Source organism: Crocodylus porosus, unplaced genomic scaffold (assembly GCF_001723895.1).
Source record: "Crocodylus porosus isolate Cpor-Errol unplaced genomic scaffold, CroPor_comp1, whole genome shotgun sequence".
NCBI classification, from domain to species: domain Eukaryota; kingdom Metazoa; phylum Chordata; order Crocodylia; family Crocodylidae; genus Crocodylus; species Crocodylus porosus.
The window spans coordinates 224516768-224537134 of NW_017728886.1; the positions used below are offsets into that span (position 1 = coordinate 224516768).

The following is a 20367-nucleotide window of genomic DNA, read 5'->3' on the forward strand; positions in this document are numbered from 1 at the left end:
GTCCGGAAGGACAATGCGGTCCCACCTCAAAAACGGTCCGGGTCAGAACAGGGCCCCGTCTCTAGGTTTCCGCTTCGGCTACACCTCGGCTGGCGGAGGGGCGGGGTTTCTGAGGGTCACCCAGCCAACTGCGGCAGCGGTTTGCTGGGAAGCGTGGTGCGCATGCGGTAGCGGCCTCGCCCGCTCCCTGGAGGTGAGGCGCTGCCTGGGGGTCGGGTGGAGTTGCCTCGGGTGCTGACGTCACGCTGGGCCTGAGCTGAAGCAGCCTTGCTCGTGGGCTGTCGCCGTCTGCCCGCGTCCGGCCCCCTCAGGTGAGCGCCGCGCGCGGGAGGAGCCGCCGCCGGGCCGGGTCGAGCACTGACGCACTCGGGGTCCACGCCCGCTGGCGGCCCGTGCTGGGGCGGGGGTACGGGGCAAGACCCCAGTGCATAGTAATGATCATATTTGTGCGATCGTTTCAACCCTCCTACTGTACACGATCAATAATAGTAAAAGTGCTCCAAGCGTAGGATAGCTGATGAATGCAGCACATGTAAAGCCTGCAGCGTCCTCGGAGAGTCTTCGCTTACTTTTGGGCTTGTCACCACTTTCTCAGGGCTGTTGGCTTCGAAATAAAGGAAGGTGTCAACTTGGACGGCCCAGTTCTCAGTCCTGGCGGTTTACAGCAAGTAATATAAAGTAAAGAAGAAGACTTATTTGCATACTTATTTGCATATTCCTTCAGCATGCGTTAGGCTTTCAACAAATAAGATAATTTTGAGCTTCCAATATGATAATTTCACATGGCAAGAACTGGTTGCTGTGGGGTCCTCGGGCAGGGGGCAGGCAGGTCTCAGCCTGACTTGGGCCATGGACCATAGGCAAGGTGGGCTGGGAGCAGCTGCAGGGGCTTGTCTGGCCCCAAGGTGAAGCTGCCCAAAAATCTGCTGCTGTAGAGATGTCACAGCAAAAAATCATTCTGGCCTCAAACTCGTGTCTTGTCAGCAACCACTGCCACCACCTGGGGTCAAGCTGACTGCATTCCCCTCTAGCATTATTGATTAGTATAATGGATCAGTGGTTTCTGGATGTATTTGGCTGGCTGTTCATATGAATACGCAGCTGTATTCAGCAGGAGCAGCCCCAGGGCCAGCAGGACCCATCTGGGTGTGGCGTGCGGTTGGGTCCCGCCACCATGGGCCTGGCCTGTCCAGGCAGCAGATAGTCCCCAGGGCCTGCAGGACTTGGCTGGGTCCGGCACATGGTCACCATGTGCCATGCCAGGTCCTGCCACCATGACTCAGCCGGGCCTGGCCAGGCAGCAGAGAGGCCCCAGGGCCAGCAGGATCTGGCTGGTCCTGGCGTGGTCTTTGTGTGCGACACCAGGTCATGCTGCCATGGCTTAGAGCGCCCCACTCTCACTGCTGCTGCTAAAGGTAAGTTATGGACCCTGGGCAGGGTGGGGCTGTAGCATTCCAGGGTGCCTGGGACCCTGTGTGGGGGGGGGGCATTCCATGTGCTGTGTGGGGGGGACTGCACCTTGTGGGGGCCAGGGGACCTATACCTCCTGAGCAGCCCCCCCCCCCCGACATGGTCCGCCACACCCACAGTCCCCCCAGCAATTGCCCCACACCTACCCACACACCAACCCACATCCCTCCACACACACACCCACCAACCTTCCCCCGCACCCCTTCCCACCCCCTTCCTGCAAACACCACATCCCCCCATCACACCCATAATTTGCAAAGAAAACCAAAAGTATCCATCAACACATATAGGTATTTAGAATTTGTTTTATTGTGATGATAGACACATTGGTAGGCTTCCACATTGCTTTAACATCGTAAATATACTAGTAAAGCATTGCCCAACTGATTGTGTGCGCACACGCTCTCTCTATGTATATATCTATATCTATATATGTGTATGTGCGTGTGTATAGAGTGGTCTTTTGTTTTAATTATGGAAAAACATGGATTTTGAGGTATTTTTAAAAATGGATTTGGGATGATGCTGCAGCAGCTGGCACAAGGGGTAGTGTCCCCAGTTACCAAGTGGGTGGGCCCCAGAAGCTCCTGAGAGTGAGTAGCCCTGAGCTGCTTGCCAGGGCAGCTTTTTGTACTGATGGGGCCAGATCAAGGCAGCTTTATATACTGCTGGGAACAGCACAGGTGCTGGCCCGGGGGTGTAGCTCCCCCTGGCTGCAGATCCAGGAGGAGCCAGGTAGAGTTATTTTGCCCCAGGTGGCACGATTTGCTCTACAACAAACTGCATGTCCAAGGATGTGTGCTGAGGCAAAAAGTTCCGGCTCAAATTTGCACCGCTTCTACTTGAGCTGCTACAAGCGTACATGCTTGCATGTGTGGACGCATCCAGAGGTTTCAAATAGGAATGTCCAAATGTAGTGTCCAAAACATTCCGACCCATTGTGGGATGTCTTAGTTTTTTGCAAAATAATTGCTCTATTGTTTTTCCACAGTCAAGAAACAAGTGATAGCTAAGAGCTGCAGGAAAGTATATGCATGCCCGATGCCTGCTCTGAAGCTTTCTAGTTATGAGCTATAGTTAAAGTGCCCTGTCACCATTTTGAATTGCAGGACACCAAATACATGTGATGCTGTGGGTGCTCCTGAGAGCCGCTCCAATTAAAGCATGTCCATCCTCCCCTCATCCCTACCCCAGAGCACGTGTAAAGACATCCTAAGATTTTTCTGAGGAGTGCTTTAAATCTAGAAAGATTGAGAACCACTGGCTTAGATAATGATAGTATCCCCTTTTGGCCTTTTGTGTGAAACTGTAGTGCAGGTTTAAAAACAGAACAGACCTTTGGGGTTTTTATTGCTGTGTATTTAAAATTCTCAGCCATCACATTACATTAATGTGATGTTATTTGCAGCGCTATTCCCTAAGGCAAGGTGATCAACATGCCACAGGATGATCAACATGCCACAGGAGAACATCCAACACATTTTATGAGAGAGAACTCCTCAGTTGTTCTTTTGATCAGGAAGTGTAGAGTGGGTGGGCTCCAGGCATCATTTATTCACTGCCTTTTTTTTAAAGGCTCAGTCTTCTCTTTCCTCTCTTCCCACCCCCTCCACAGTCTGTTTCAAATTCTCAGACAAGAGTTGGAGACTGAAATCAACTTAAATGATCTCATAAACCAATTAGTTATAGTTTTACTCTGTCAATTTTGAATTTGCAGCGTAGCAGTATTCTCGTGTGCTCTTTATTTAGTTCTTTGAATGATAGATGATGATGTTCAGGGATTTAAGAATGGCCTACTACATTTTTAGCAGGTTTCTACAAGTGAGAGGTATCATGCTGGATAGGTTTCACTGCTGTTTTGTGGGATTCTAGCCCAGTTGAAGCTGAGGTTTGTTTCTCATTCAGTTAGCTTAGAGACTTAGACAAATGCAGCCTTTGCTCTTGTATAATGAAAATCTTCACAAATACCAGGGTAAAAGTATTTGCTGCTTTTCCTTGTAGAGAGACTGCTGATTCCTCCTTCTGAAGCCCAGACCTATCAGTTCTGCTTCATGCCAGCCTTCATTTTATACTTCTTACAAATCAAAATGCAAATGTACCTTTCAGGCAATAAAATGATCATTTGAATTGTATTTGAAACAAATGTGTATTACATATACAAATACATTTAATATTGCCAAAGGGAAGTAGGAGCTCTCTGGAGCGCTGAAGTTTTGTTCATGTGTTTGTACGGAAAATATTGCTTTGTTCATCTGATTCACAAGGAGGCCTTGTACAAAAATGTTCACTGGGTGCAGATGGATCTCTTACTCTAAGAAATATATTTTCCCTTATCTGAATCCTTTGTATCTGAGGTATATAACTGTATCTCTGGGAATGTTTAGAGGTTATTTGTTGTATAACATATGACATACTAATTCTTTTGCTTAGAATGAATACTGGAAGTACAGTAAAGATACTGTAGGTATGTTTTTCCTCACCCATTTTCCAGTGAAGCATTGCTCACCTCAATTTAACTTTTCATCTAATAATGAATAAAGAATAGAAAAAAAACCTGATAAGTTGTAGCCCATCAGTAGGCCTTAGCAAACTGTCAGTGGGCATGTCTACATGGAGTTATTCAGGGACTGCAGTTCATGTAAATTGGGCTGCAGTGCCTGGGTGATTGTTGCCCCAAACTGAGCACACAGCTTGGCATAGTCTAGATATGAGCATGCACATGTTACTTTGTCCTTATTCTATTTTTGCATTTGTAAGTGAGTGTATGTGGTATATTCTGCTGTTCCTTGTGCCAAGGTGCTCTGATTTTTTTTTTTTTTCTAGTCATGTGTGAATGTCTCTGATGTTCAGGAAAAATTGTGGGAGAGTATTTGGGGACTGTTGATGTTTGAGTGACTTGTTTTGCTTCCTTACTTAAGGGGTAGGATTCCAGTGTAAGTGATAAAACAGAGCTAGTTTCTGCTTTTTTTTTTTTTTTTTCTCCAGCAAAGTTGACTAGTGTAAGTTGAAGCACCTCCAAATCTGAGTAATAGGATTTTGTTTTTTTAGCATGGCATGGCATGCATGCTAACTCCCAGGTAAATTCTACAGTGGAAATAGACTTCATATGTTGAATGTTTTTTTAACTCTGGGGTAAGTATGTCAGTGCTTGAGGTTATTCAGGAACCCCCATTCCTGGTTTGTTCTGTATAAATGTGCCATAAAGTCATATTGTGCAGACCAGAAGCTAGTAGACAAGTATATAATTAGTAACTTTTTGTTAAGTAAATGCTACTTAGCAAAATAACTTGGAAACATTTTGCATATAAATCTGTCTATACATTTTCATAGGCTAACCTGTTACACAGGTTATTCCACCAATTCTTTAGATAAATATTTGAATTGCGTGCATTCATTAATGTTTACATCAGGAAATGACTCATGGTACCTGGATAACTGACATGATATGTTGTCCCTTGTTATCTAGTTAGATCCCTCAAATGTGCTGAGACTCATTTTTGCTGGACATGCTATGAAATGTGTTGTGGGGTCAGACTACTTTGTTACTGAACCAGTAGGATTTCAACAGCACAATTTTAGCACTGATGCTAACAACAGTGCAATTCTTAGCTTTCAAGGACATATGCCTGCCAATTTGGGCATGTTTAGGGAATAAAATAGAGGATAACTGAGGTTATAAACTACCTTGACTTCAACTATTTTTATTTTATGTTTCATCAGCATTCCATACTAATGAAGCAAATCTAATAAATCCATTTTATCTATGGTCCAGGTCCTGGTTTCATGTGACTAGAGTCCCAACAGAAGTCCAGACAACTATTTGGGATGTTCTGTCTGAGAATATGGATCTAATTATTTGTGGGACTTGAGGACACAGTCATTTCCCTTAAGTATTCAAGGATGACATTACACTATATAAAAATGTATACGTCTTTGCCCTACCATAAGTCCTGCAGTTTCTAACCCTCTTAAGGACAGAGACTACAGTTATATTTTCCAAGACACCAACCTGAATATCTCCCCAGAAAATGACCTCAGTGTTGTAAGGGGTGCTAGTGTTCATGCTTCTCTCCCTTCAATCGACAGTAGGATTAGTAAAATGGTTTGAGCCACAGTGAGAACAAGATTCTACAACTGAACTTGGAAATCATCTCACCCTTTTCCATGGGGTGTTGCAGGAGCTTGCCTGACGCATGAGAGGTGGATATTTCCATTCACAACTACCCTCATCTAAGTCCTTCTCTGTACCCTACCAACTTCCATTCAGTATCCCTTTTCAGAGGGACCCTTCTCAGGAAAGCCTATCACAAAAAGCTCTGCCTTGGATCTGTAACACTGGGGGAGAAACTTTCGCCTATTATTTCCTAATTGCAAAGAAAGGATGCCTGTAGACATGTGGAGACATTGCTCTGACATTCTGTAACTACAGTGCGTCGGAGCAGACTAGATCAATTGAGTCTCCTGGAGCATGTTCATTGTTTGGGGCATAATACAGCAGTTGAGGGGACAGGCATATGAAGCAGGGAGCAGAAAGCAGAAAAAGGGGATTGGAGTGGCACTTATGGAGAGTGCAGGGCTAATTTTTGAATTAATTGATGCCACTGAACTATAGTAACTGCAAAAATTCTAAAGTATATCAAGAAGTTAGTAGTGATGCTTTTTAAGTGTACAAAGTCAAATGTTCTCCTCTTCTTCTGTAAATGTTGTTGAGTGATAAACTAAACTGAAATTTTCTGTTACATCAAGAAATATGGATGGAAACGTTCTGTGCATCTATGAAGAAAATGATACAGTCTGTGCTGGGAAGAAATATGACTATTTAACATTTAATTTTGAGGAAATCTACCGTACTATATTTATGTGGTTGTTATAGCTAGAGAGAACTGGGTTGTTAAACACCAAAAGAAAAACTATATATAAAAAAATCCAAAGCTGTTGTGCACCATTATTGTAAAATGTGCTATTTTTTTTAGGGTTTTCCAGTAAAATAGGAAACAAATTTCTCAACACTTCATTATGATATTTCATGACTCCATATTCAAGCCACTGTACAAACATTAACCAGTTAATCTTCCCAGCACCAGATGAAGTAACTAACTTTATCATTCTTACATTCCTTGCTGGAAAAAATTAAGGCTTAGGCACAGCCACCAGCTAATGCTGCGGTTACAGTAAGGATTCAAATTCAGAATCCTTTTAAGAGTACAATCATATGTACATTATGGTAAGATTAAGGCCAATGATGTAGTAGTGATTCTCAACCAGAGTGATACAAGATCCTTTTAAGGGTGCTGCAGGTTGTCCTATATTATTAGCATTGTTAGGTGTACAAACCCACGATTCACAAGATAAACCCAGAGATTTTGAATAGGAATCCATAATGTCAAAAACATTCTGATTTGTGGACTTTGTGAGTTCTTTGAAATAGAAAAATTGCTGTACAGTATTTTTCCTTTTATCTGGCCCATAGCAGGTCCCTTGGCTCCATCTGGCCCAGGTGCAGGGGGTGGCTTGGGCCATGGTACATGGTACCAGTTTCACTAACCCCATTAGCATGGTGGGGCTTGTGCAGCACAGCAGCCAGACTCGGCTTCCTGGCAGCTGCAGCGCCAATAGCTCCCTCCAGCTGTTGTTGCCCGTGTTGCTACCACTGCTGGACTTGGCTCCACTGCCCAGGAATCCCGCAACCTGTGCTGAAGGTGCTGGACAGAGCAAGCAGGTGGGTTGGGTCTCCATGGAGACTGGCCTGGGACCCCTGCTGTCAGGATATGCTCAGGTGGGCAAATGGGATGGGGCTGCAGGCAGGGAGTGGTGTCCGGGAGTGGGACAGGCAGCCAGAGCTGGGATCATGGGGTAGTGACGGTGTGGAGCTGACACCTGGGGCAGAGCCATGATCCACTCCCTTCACATCCCTACCTACAGACTGGCACCCATCTTGGGGGCATGTGGGAAGCAGATTGCGGCTCTGCATTTGGCCCCAGCCTCACACTATCACTGCCCCACAATCCTGGTCCTGCCTACTCATCCTGTTCCTGGATGCCACTCCCTGCCCACCTGCGGCCCCATCTCATTCTAACCAAATATGTCCAGCTTGGGGGTGTCCCAGGCTGGTCTCTGTGGAGACCCTGCCTGTCCTCCCGCTCCATCCAGGATCTGGGTGGTGCGTGCAGGAAAGACAGTCCCAGGCCAGATAGGATCAATTGCCACCCCTCCCCACACACGCTGCTGGGAAGGGTCAGCGCTCCCTTCCCCACTCCTCGCTCCACAACAGTTCACCAAAACTCCCCAAGTGGCCTTCCAGCTCAATTAGTTGTGCACTCAGATGTATAGATATGATTATTTTTCTCCATATGTATTACTTTGTGCTTATTGTTACATTTATTCTACCATTGTGTTGCCCACTTGCTCAGTTTTGTGAAATCTTTCTGTAACTCTTCACCATACATTTTGAATTTCCTGTTGCAGTTCTCCTATTTTGTAACAAAGTGAACATCTTCCTGTGGGTTTTAGAAGACTCCGTTGGACAATGTTTATGAAGTGCTTTGAAAACTTAGGATGGAGTGTACTATAATTGATATGATTTTAATTTGTATTTCTTCCTGTTTCCTTTTTCTTAATTTTACTGTCCAAGTGTTCTGAAAAGCCTGACCTCTCTTCTCATATACAGATTTTGTTGGACTTTAATTAGCATATCAATGTGCTTTTAACCCATAGAAGCTAAGAATGTATCATTTCAGTATATCGTGATGCTTCCAGATGGCATTTAGAGCTTCAAATTTTACTCCTGATAGGCTCGTGCTGTGCCCTCCTCCCAGCAGTTTGTCAGAAGATTAAAGGCTCATTAGCATTCAGCTGTTTCTTTTCAAATCAGTGTTTTTTTTTGTAACACTGAATTCCCCTGCTTGGTTCCAGCTAAACAAATGGCAGCACAATGTGTGACAAAGGTGGAGCTGTCAATCTCCTGCAACAATCTGTTGGATAGAGATGTTGGTTCAAAGTCAGACCCACTCTGTGTGCTTCTCCAGAATACAAGTGGGCAGCAGTGGTACGAGGTACGTATGACGCTTCTTCCTCAAGCACTCATAGTAATTTAGTGTGGTCTGATTTTCCTGGATGCTTCTCAATTAAAATAATGGGGCACAGGATTGAAAGCACATCTAATGACTTGCAAAAACTACTGTACCCTTTAGGTCTGACTGCGTCTATATGGACTGCAGCCCTTTCAGATATTAGTCTTACCATTCTGATGGTAATTCTGTTTTACTTAAGTAATTGTAATAACAGCATGACATTCCTGAGAGATTCTGCAGAGTGGAGACAGACAGACTGTCTTCCAGTGCATTGCAGACACTGCTAACAGATAATGATCTCATCCAGAGCAGCCAGATTTTCTTAAAATGTTACTACTTTTTTCTCTCTCTCGCCTTGGATTTTAGACAAAATAAGTTATATTTTTAATGTGTACAAGTTCAGCTCTAGCTGCATTTTAGCAGTGAGATATCTGGTCTCTTAACTTCAGCAAATGGATCTTTTAAATTTTACAGTGTCATATGTCTTGTTACATGTAGTGAAAGGACTTATAGAAATGCATATTTCTGTTCTTTTTATTTATGCATACCAGCCCAGCCTCTGGCTTCCTACTGTTCATTCCATCCAGGAAGAGCACACACCAACTGCAGAAACTTTCTTAGCCTGACGAAGGGTTTTTGAACCCGAAAGCTTGCTTAATAATTGTTTTCCAACTATTTAAGTTGGCTAATAAAAGATATCAGATTCACCCAAAGAACCTTGTCTGCATATTTCTGTTCTTGCACCTAGCAAGGCTTTTGAAAACTTCACACGAGAACTTCTAGTTTTGGCCACATGCATAGTTTGAATTCTAGGTAATGAGCTGATTAGTAATCTGCTATATTTCTGTCTGCAGCTTGATCGCACAGAAAGGATTAAGAATTCCTTGAACCCAAATTTTTCCAAGAAATTCCTCATTGATTACTATTTTGAGCTCGTTCAGAAGCTCAAATTTGGAATTTATGACATTGACAATAAAACCATTGATCTGAATGATGATGACTTCCTGGGAGAATTTGACTGTACTCTTGGACAAGTGAGTACAAACTGCAATTTGAATATGTGAATGCAGGTCTTGGATACTCTATTCCCTACTTGATTTCTCCTAGGATTAAGTCACAGTGACTCTTCTTTTAAGCTCTTAATCACTTTGTGACCATGCATGCATGAAGAGAGTACTCTGAGTGACAAATACGTTTTTTATTTGGTTTTGGTTTGGTCTCCATTTAATTAAGGACAAAAGAACAAATGCCGTGAAATTTGTCTGTTGTACTCTTAGCTGTAGAATATCTGGGGTAATTTAATGCACAAGTAGACTAGGAATAAACAGTAAGTGAAGAATATTCACTACTAAATTCTTATTTTTAGTCCAAAGAACATAGTAAATTTTGTTCCCCTTCAGTGGTATAATGGGGATGAACCACGAACAAGAGGAAAAAGGATGACTGAAACCAATGCATGGATACATGCATATGCCATCAAGGCCCTTTGTGACTATGGTATGATTCCTTTCTAGTGAAGGTAGCAATTATTGTCTCTCTACTTTTCTCTTGGATTTCACTTGATTCTGTTCCCTTATTTCCCGGTGGGGTCTCTAGAGGGGCCACCAGAAGGTGTGCCTGTATTGGCTGTAATGGTGGCATAATGTTTCCTACCTGCACCTCTCTCTTTGGGGCTGCATTAACTTTTGCAGTAATAAAAACAGATTTTCTTCTTTAAAGGAGAAGACCACAGGAAAAAGCAGGTTTCCCCTTGCAGGCTGGGAGCATTCCAGATTCCAGCCTTCAAGGAGCTGCTTGAAGCTGGAAGGAGCTGGGGAGGCAGGGGGAGGAGCAGGCAATGAGCGATTGGGGACAGGGAACGCCACGTGTATGTGTGCGCGCATGCATGTGGTTGGCACATAGCCAGGCAGGGTTGTGGGCGTAATCTCAGCAGCTGGATGCAGGTAAGTATGTGGTAGGTGGGATTGGAAGGCCAAGGCTTGGGGACTGTCATGAGGGCGTTGGGGGAGAGGGAGGTGTGAGGCATTTCTGTGGCAGGAGTATGTGGAGGGGCAGGTGCCTGCAAGCACTGGGGGAAGGTGTCTGGGCATTTGAAACTGCAGCGGGGCAGGGGGAGGCGCCATGTTCCCCTCCAGCTGGGGAACATGGTAGGGGGGCATTTGGGGGATGATGGAGAACTGTGTGGCCAGTCTGGTGGCACCAGGGCCAGTGCCCATGCTTGCAGGGGTGGGGTGGCCAGCAGATGGCTTGGGAGTGAAGGCCAGGCGCTGGACACCAGCATATCAAGGTGCTCAGCACTGCAAAACACTGTTTAGACAGCTGCAGCTGAACCCAGATCTTGGTGAGCAAAGGTGGGAGGAGGAGCTCTGATCTTCCATGATTTAAAAAAAAAAAAGAAAGAAAGAAAACACCAAAATATATAGGTATTTAGAATTTATTGTATCATAATGATTGAGGTATTGATAGGCTTCCAACTTCTTTAAAGTTGTAAATATATCAATGAAACATTGTATTAAATTAATACCTGTGGGTGTATGGGTATATAAGTGGCTTTTCATTTTAATCATGAAAAAATGAAGATATTGTGGGTTCTTTTAATTGGAGACTTTGGGATTTTTTAATTAGGGAATGTGCAGTTTTTAAGTAGAGAAAGCCAGGATCCCTGTGTGTGTGAGAGGAAAAAGATCTTATCCTAGTTGCAAGCTGTGTTATTTAGTGGTTAAAACTCATCTAATTCTGTTATTAAAAATGTTGGTGTGTTAAGACTGACTTCCTTGTTTGTATTATTTAACTTCCGGATTTGTAACTAATGTTATATTGCTGAGTGTCTTTAAAGATCAAAATACATGGAAGGGTATTGGAAATAAATATAATTGTATACGGTACATCTGGAAAAGCAAAATTTCCTAAAATGGTACGTTTGTCACTATCCATTCCTTTCATTTAAAAAGCTATTAGACTGTAATAATAATTCTTGACACTTAACTTTTGTTTTGACAGATAGTCTCCGCCAAGACACTAACAAGACCATTAGTTTTAAAAAATGGCAAGCCTGCTGGAAGAGGAAGCATTACGGTAGGACCATACCATTTCTCCTTCTTGCCTCAGTCCCACACAATGCATTGTCCTCAAACATAACTTACCATATATACTTGATGTCGCTGGGCACTTGTGTGCCCTGCTCCTAATGAAGGTTAAGAACTTAAGGGGGAAGGAGTGTAGCGGAGCACTAGGGTGCTCGCTGCTAGTGGTGGCGATGCAGGCTTAGCTGCCAATCAATAGGGCAGCACAGCCAGGGGTTGCCTAAACAACTGAGTGGGTCAGCTGACCGCCAGGGGCAGGGCCTAGCCTATATACACACACAAGGCTTAGGCCTGAGGCAGTTCCCCCCTGGCAGCCCAAGGAGCAGGAGCTCTGCTGCCGCAGAGCCGAGCTGAGCGGACCAGAGTTAAGCAGAGCAGCCAGAGCGCTCCAGCGTTCATATAATGATGATGGGGGGTGAAGAGAACCCTGGCAGAGAGGTGAGGGAGCGCCTAGGTGGCGCACAGTTTAGGGTATAGCCGGACGGCTTCTTTTGGGTTGTAGCCGGTTGGCTCAGGGCTTTATGTTGCTAGTTTGTTATTATTACACTGGAGGACTGGGTGAGGCTGTAGGGGAAGGAGGAGGCCTCATTAGGAGCTCCCCAGTAAGGTGGGGGTGCTCCCAGCGGGGTAAAGAGCACTGCATTTCGGGGTGGCCCGACCCCAACCCCATTAGGGGTGGCTATCGGGATAATTAGCGCGGTAGAGAGCGCTGCATGTGGGGGTGTCCTGACCCCAACCCCAGTGGGGGTGGCTAGCGGGATAATTTCAGGGGAGCTACCCAAGAGTGTGGGGGTTCCTGGTGATCCCGGCCCTGCAGGGTGGTACTTTACGAGGCCCCAGTGAGGGCGAGAGAGGGCGAGGAGCGCGGGACAGGCCCCAGAGAGGGCGAGTAGTGCGGGACAGGCCCCAGAGGGGGCACGAGACCCCAGTGAGGGGAACTTACTGCGGGAGGCAGGTGACGAAACCCCAGCAGGGTAGCACCCATGGGGAAGCACGCAGTGACCGCGGAGAAGCCCAGTTGGGGCGAAAACGCGGGGAGCGCGGAGACAAACCCTACGGGGTGGGGGGAGGACCTGCGGTGACTGTGGTGAGACAGACCCTAGTGGGGAAACTACCTATCTGGGAGAAGCCCCAGCAGGGCAGACTTACTGTGGAGCCCAACAGGGGCAAACTTATTGAGAAGCCCAGCAGGGCGAGTGTATAGACAAGCCCAGAGGGGCGAGCTTAGCGAGGAACTTAAAGGAGCAAGCATAGTGAGCCGGCCTGAGTGGGCTAGCGAATACAAGGGAACCGGTAAGAGGGTGCGAGTTGCATGACAAGCTCGGGAGCTCCAGTAAGGGCGCTGGTTGCGTGACAAGCCCAGGGGCGTTAGCCAGGACGCCGGTTGAGTGACAAGGCCAGAGCGCCTGCGGGAGGCGCCAGTTGCGTGGCAAGCCCAAGAGCACCAGTCAGGGCGCAGAGAGTAAACTGACCAGTCAACGTCCAGTATATCTGCGAGGCTTGGGGCGTGCTAAAGGGGAGGTTGGAGGCACGCGTAGCCCATAAGGCTGGGGCGCACCGGGTCACCCCTCATAGGATAGGGGCCAGGACGTACAGAGCACTGTGTCATAGGGAACAGTAAGGCAGCCTTCCTTAAAAGATATATAACACCAAGACGTGGCGGGTGAGACTGAGGGTGCTAAATGGTTAATTTGGCACGGTGTGGGGCACTAGGGAGATCACGGCCGCTCCTACGGCCCGCTCCATGACATTTGAATAGAATATGTCCCTGAATGTAAGACACCTCCCAATAATTAGATTCTATATATGGGCAATTTATAAATTTGTTATAATTTTCCAGGTATGGAGGTTTGCCTTGAATTTGCCCTCTTTGCACTGCTATAGCAGGGAAAATAAATATGAGGGAGAGGTTCCAGGGGCCTCCTTGCCATTAATTGATGTTGTAAAAATCAAATTGTCTCCATTTTTTATCACTCCATTCTTGAGCAACTGTAGATTCTTTCTGGCACCTTTCTAGGTATTTTGTGAACAGTATTAAAGAAATAAGGAGTACCTGAATGTAAAATGCAATGTTTTTCTTTCTTATTTTAATTATCTACCTAGATTACAGCAGAAGAAGTAAAAGATAACAGAGTAGTCTTATTGGAAGTAGAAGCAAGGAAACTAGACAATAAGGTAATTAGTTTATTGCTATATAAAGTAGTAAAACTAGAATTTTCTGCAGTTCTTAATTTTCTTTCAACAGAAAGATATCTCAAAGTTCTTGATAGATAATATGCTTACTTTCTATGAATTTGATCATGTTCCAGCCAGTATTTGATAATATTCATACCATTGGCTATTCTGAGATAGTTAGTTATTTATTCTTTGAATACAGGATTTCTTTGGGAAGTCGGACCCATATTTGGAATTCCACAAGCAAACGTCAGAAGGAAACTGGGTGATGGTTCACAGAACAGAGGTATGATGGTATTTGGGTCAATGGCATGAAGTTTCTTGAGTCAGTCTGACTTTTGTTTGGCCAAGAACAGAAGTGTAAGGGTGGTGTCACATTTCTCCAACTTTAACACATGTTAAGTGCAGTTAAAACTCAAGCAGCTGCACTTTCCAGCAGTTTAGCACATGTTAAGTGCCCTCTTAGCATTGCAAAATTGTTTCCTTTCAAGTGAAGATTATCTCCTTAGCATGTAAGGAGCGTGTAGCATCTCCTTAATACATTGCAGTATTCCTATGATTTGCAACTGTTGCAAGTGAACCTATGATAAGGCCCTGGCACTCTCTCCAGAGAAGACGGCAGTCTTGTAGTTAGAATGGTAGAGTAAGTCTTAGAGTACTTAAGCTTTTTCAGCATTTCCAGAGACTTTTTTGTTTGGCCTGGGTTAGCCACTTAATGTTTGTGTCTCAATTTTTTATCTTTAAAATGAGGATGGATAGTATTTATCTCCTACTTTTTTTTTCATCTGCCAAGAGGTGTAAAGAATTTTGTGGGGAAAATATAATATCTGCCTTTTTTTCTTTTTCTTTTTTTTCCTGCACTGTTGTTTTTATGCTTCTCTGTTAGGGCTCCTGCATTCTCTAAAAAAAAAAAAAAAGATCAGTTCTTAAAATCAGTGTTCTAGCATGGGGTGAATAACAAGGGTTTAAAATAAATGTGTGTTTTTACTATAAAATGGCCTAACATTTTTAACAATTTTAATATTAAGTATAGTCAAGGCATTTTACTCATTGCTTGTGGATTTTTTTTCAGTACAACTTCAGCATATGTCTGGCTAAATTTAGACTTATAAAAAAATCTTACTATTTTTCTGTAAAGGATTTTTACTGTATCCAATCTAATTGCATCCTGTTGTATTTTATGTATACTTCACAATCTGAGAATTATGAAACTCTTCCATGCATGTTTATAATAGTTTTATGAAGTTCTCCTTTTACCCTTTTGGGTTGGTACAAGTATACATTGCCTTTCTATTCATGCAATCTAGAATTTCTGGCAGTAGTGATTCTGGAAGTTGTGTTCAGCATAAATATGTGCTGGGGTGAAACAAGACTCAAGAATACAATGCCTGTAAATGACAGTGCATCTCACTGTCTCGCTCTTACTGGTAAGCTGTATTCCCCTATATCAAAATCCTGCCTATAGCAGTGATCTTCCCTAGAAATAGTGAAATCTTGCCTCCAACCATGCTTAGGATGGTATGGCAGATTATGTCTCTCCCAGGATATATGGAATTTCTAGCAGGGAGCAGCAGTCTGCAGTCTCCAAGTGAGTGTTGTATTCTTAGAAAGTGTGCTTCCTGTAGTATGAAATGCCAATTTTGAGATGTGTTTGTAGATGGATCTCATGATAGTGCACATCAGTACCTATCATCTCTGAATACGCATTCTAAAAGAATGGTTGCTCCCTGTTTCTGACTTGCTAGTGATCCTTTATCAACATTTTTGGTAGGTTATTAAGAACAACCTGAATCCTGTTTGGAGGCCGTTTAAAATATCTCTCAATTCTCTATGCTACAGTGACATGGAGAAACCAATTAAGGTAAGATTTAAGTAATGCACTAGTAAGGGTAAATGCAATATGTCTAAAGAAACTATTGTCATATTCATTTATATGTTAAATATAAAATAGTTATTTTTATTTGTAAGTAACAGTGGATTAGATAACTCTTATAGCTCCTGATTATGTGACCATTTGTGTGTTATGGTATGTGAATTTTTTTTTTTTAAGATTCTGTCAGTTCTTGCATCCACAAGTTAGGAAGACTGTTAAACTAGAATTAATGTTAATCTTCTTAATTTGTTGTTTGAATAATACAGTGTTATCACAACATTTGGCATTATCAGTATTAAGGATGTGCAAACTACATAGTGAAATAACAGATGATAGAGGCTGAAATATCTTAAATTGTCTCTCAGGGATCTTGAAACATTTGTTGGTGATGCAGTACCAGCAACTTGTATGAAGATTTCCAGAAGGTAGACTATGTGCAAAGCGTAAACTATTTCCTCTTACTTTTACTACTTTATTTTAACATTCAGTTTTACCTAGGTTTTCTCTCTCACCCTACACAAGACAAGCTGTCATCTGATGCTATATTTTTTTCCTGCTGTTTGTTAATTTCTTTTTCACTCTGCACTTGTCACAGCTACCTGGTCCTCTTCCTGCTTTATTCTAAAATAGCAAGTCCTTTTATCACTTTCCTTTATCTCACAAGAAGATAAGGCCAGCAGGGTCACTTTGACAACACAGGAAGTATATTTAAAAAAAATAATCCAAATGCTTAATGCTATTGGCACTCCCTCTTAACTTTGGGTAGTCTTAAAGGAACATAAAAATCAGTTGTCTTCTTCTTTAGTCTTTTTTTTATTAGATTTAAATTAACCTGTTTTATGCAAAGTAGCTTTCTGAATTTGGTGTATGAAGACATGTCCCAGTTCAGTCTGGCTCAGACAGTCTGATGTGATAAGGTGGGCTCTGCTTACAGGACAAGGTTCTAATCGATCATAATTGTGCACTAGCTTCTACCAACAACATACTGGGTGTATTTACATGAAACTTACTGACTAATTAGCTCTACAGTAAAGGCTCAGTGTCTACATGTGCACCCTTACTGGGCGCAGTAAGCTAATAAATGTGGCCATAGGTTAATATTTGTGAACACAAGTACTATTCTATGGCAGCATTATTTAGTGCACTGCAGTGCATGTGTAGATACTGACTGGCTTCCTGGGGCATGAGGGTGCTTCAGCCTGCCGGCTAGCCCCATACTGGAATACCCTTGTGCCCCATTCAGCCTCTCCACCGCAGGTCATTGAGCTGGGTTGGAGCAGTCCCTGGATGGCAGTCTGACCCCCTGGGTCCACTGCCAGCTAGGGCTGCTCCAACACAGCTCAGTGTGCTGCAGTTCTGGGCACATGTGTGAATGTGGTGGCCAGGAGCAATAAACTCTGGCATGAACTGCACCGGAATGTATTGCATCACACTAACAGCACACATAGATACTCCCACTGACTCCAAAATAGACCTTTCTTTATTTCTTATACTCTAGACCTTTGGTTATCTGATACTCAGCATCAGGTGAAGACAGAGTCTTGGAATATTAGCACTTGTGGAAAACAAGGACTGAAAACAAATTGTCTAACACTTCTTTTTTTTTCAATTCTATGCTGAACCTGTTTATTGGGCCGGAAGACCCTTTCCATCTATTGCATTCTTTCAAATAGAAGAAGTCCTTTTTAAAAACAAATGTGGTTCTAAAATTGAAAATTGTCTGTAACTTGTAAACTTGCCTTCATTTTACTCAATTTAAGTGCTGGAAAATTTGTGTGTGTTTAAACTCATGGGGCATGTCCACACATGCAGGCATGTGCGCTTGCAGCAGCTCATGTAGAAGTGGTGCAAATTTGAGCTGGGGCTTTTTGCCTCGGCGCACATACCCAGACATGCACTTTGGTATGGGGCAAATTGTGCCACTTGGGGCAAAATAACGCTGCCTGGCTCCTCCTGGATCTGCAGCCATATAAAAAGCTGCCCTGGCAAGTAGCTCAGGGCTGCTCTCTCTCAGGAGCTTCTTGGGCCTGGCTAATTGGTACCTGGGGACACTACCCCTTGTGCCAGCTGGACTGCTGAAGCAGCCATGGGAGTTCCCTGCACTCTCTACTCACTGCAGCAGTCTGGCAATGGGGGCTGCTGCCTGGCTGTAACCTGCTGCCACCAGTGACAGCTGAAGTTTTATATGTGGCCCTAGGGTTGCACACCTGCCAGACCTAGATGGGGACTCCATGGCAATTAGAGGCATCTGCACCTCTGGGCCAGCTGCCACTGGGCTCTGGCTGCACAGTTGGCCTTTGTGTCTCTCATGGTCCCCTCCCCCCTTCTCCAGCCCCCACCAACACGTACTTACCTGGCACGGAGCCCAGGTCTCTGCAGCCTGCACACTGTTTGCCCTGCAGGGGCAGGCAGCCTGCTTCAGCACTGGGGCAAGCGCCAGCCGTAGAGACGCTCTGGTAGCCAGCCAGACTATCTCTGCGGAGGATCTCTGGTCGCCTGCCTTGTTTTTTTTGCCCAGGTTTTATATTGCTTCCTGGATGTATAGGTACCAAATTTTGAATCCGCGCTGCAAATATGCAGTGCAGAGAACGTGTTTTTGTTCCCGCACATGCGCCTTGCAGTGTCTCAAAGGGGTTTGAGATGCTGCAAGAGGCACATGTGTACTCATGTGGATGCACACATGGGGTGTTTTATTGAAAGAAATACAGTACCTCTACTGGAAATGCCAGTTCCATTTCTAGGAGTTGTTTAATATGTTAAACAAATTCATCAGTTTTGAGACCCCGTAGTTCACAGTACCAAGCATTAAGAGAGAAATCCTACTCCGAAAAAACTGTTGACATCAAGGAATGCTTCTGAAATAGCTTGGATCAGTCTCCCAGTACCAACCAATCAACCAACAACCTGGTTGCATTCCTGGAGTTCAGTGCATTTACTGTACCAGCGGACACCCTGGGGGTGTTAAGACATGACCTGTGAATCAAATCTATGAGTTTCCGTTCTCCAGTTACATTCAGAATAAGAGTCGTAACTATGGAATAGCATTTACAGGGCCTTAATGGAGTTTGTATGTTGACACAGACATGTCTCCCAATATGTCATGGTAGTGTGTAGATCTAAAGAGATCTTAATTACAGGGGTGTAAATCTACAACTACCTTATGGATTGTCAAGGACTTATTCTGTATTTACACAAATACAGCAGGTCAGGTTCTAATCAGCTGCTTCTTAACTTGATAAAATAGTGGCTCGTGGGAAAAAAAAACTACTTCCAAGTGAAGTGTAAAACCATATTGTCATGTTGTTTGAAGGACTAAACCATGCTTTAATACTTTTATACACACAGTGGCATGCATAATGGGCTATTTTATTATAGTAAGTAAAAATATTTTCCAGCTTTCCCTAATGTGAATGCCTCTTCACCTATTAAATAGCTCAATTGTGCATTCTCCGGTAATGCACAAATCAACTTGCTGCACTATCTCATTAATTTATTTCTATATTGTGTGTGTATTTGAAGTGAGTCAGTGAAGTCTTTCTGTACCACAAATGTGAGCCTCTCATTTTGAGCAAGCATGCATGAATTCATCAGTTTTGAAGGGGGAAAAAGGAAACTAATAATTGTGTTATGTGGATTCACCTACATCATTGCATGAGCAGTTCTGAGAGGGCTAACAAGTACTTCTCTTTTGCCTGAACTAGGAATATATCCCCTTTTTTGATCCAAGGGGGGCATAGAGTTAGGTATACCGAATATCTGAAATGAGCAGAAATGTTTTGCCTCTTAAAGTGGTTTAAAAATACCCCGCTACTGTACACATTTATGGGACAAGCTATGTTAATAACTGAACAAAGTGTTACTACTGTTGACAGAAAATATGACTTCAGTACTGAGGTTCAGCTAATGATGCAGTTGACTGAATAGCTGGTCCACCTTGAAAAATCTGCATTATATCTCACTCTTGCATCCAACCTGTTTTAGAAGTTTTTATTATTTTTGTCTGAAGTGTGAATTCGTGTTTAATGCATGTGCATGTGTTGCATTTATTTAATAGAGCCACACAAAACAGAGTAGAAGCTCTGAACAGGAATCTGCATGGTAGAGGTGCAATCTAAACCAAACAGTAATGTGGAAATACTGAAATGTATTGTTCAGGTGAATAGTTGGTTTCTCTGAGAAACAAAGAGTTTATTAAGATTGCACTTTTTATCAGAAACAAAACTAGAGAGACAATCCAGCTTTAATATGCTAGTAAACAGTATATTACTTATTATCTGATAGAAAGGAGCACAGGTAAGAAGGGAATTAAACTGAGTATGTTCAAGAACATTTTTATCCAGGGTCAGTATATTAGTCTTGAGTAATGGGACAGTGCTTACAGGAATGTTTCGGTTACTAGGAGGCTACTATTGTAGTAAGCTAGCATCATATAATCAAATCTTTATAAATTGATGTGGCTTGAGCAGTCTGTCAGTTAATTTCAATTTTGAATTAAACTGTATAGATTCATAGATGTAGGGTCGGAAGGGACCTTGTAGATCTTCTAGTCCGACGCCCTGCCGTGAGTAGGAGAGAACTGGGCGGTGCTGGGAGGAGGCTGCAGCCACCACAAACTTCACTGTAGCTCTGCTCCCAGCACCGCGCCACCACTCAGTGCCCAGTGCAACCCTGGCTGAACATCTTGCCTCCACCCAAA

The 20367-nt window shown here is 43.7% G+C and overlaps 1 protein-coding gene across 3 annotated transcripts in view; it reads left to right on the forward strand.

The window, feature by feature from the left end:
- Positions 1-220: 220 nt before the first annotated feature.
- The window catches only part of CPNE3 (copine 3), a 49873-nt gene continuing 29726 nt past the window's right edge, over positions 221-20367 (forward strand). Inside the window, exons 1-7 of one of the 3 annotated variants that reach the window (XM_019550027.1) lie at positions 221-311; positions 8383-8522; positions 9395-9574; positions 11541-11615; positions 13727-13798; positions 14001-14084; positions 15570-15659. In XM_019550027.1, the coding sequence (XP_019405572.1) occupies positions 8391-8522; positions 9395-9574; positions 11541-11615; positions 13727-13798; positions 14001-14084; positions 15570-15659 (633 nt within the window). In that variant the 5' untranslated portion in view covers positions 221-311; positions 8383-8390. Of the gene's footprint in view, positions 312-8378; positions 8523-9394; positions 9575-11540; positions 11616-13726; positions 13799-14000; positions 14085-15569; positions 15660-20367 lie in introns of all 3 variants that reach the window. The other 2 variants (XM_019550037.1, XM_019550019.1) reach the window with 2 other exon arrangements.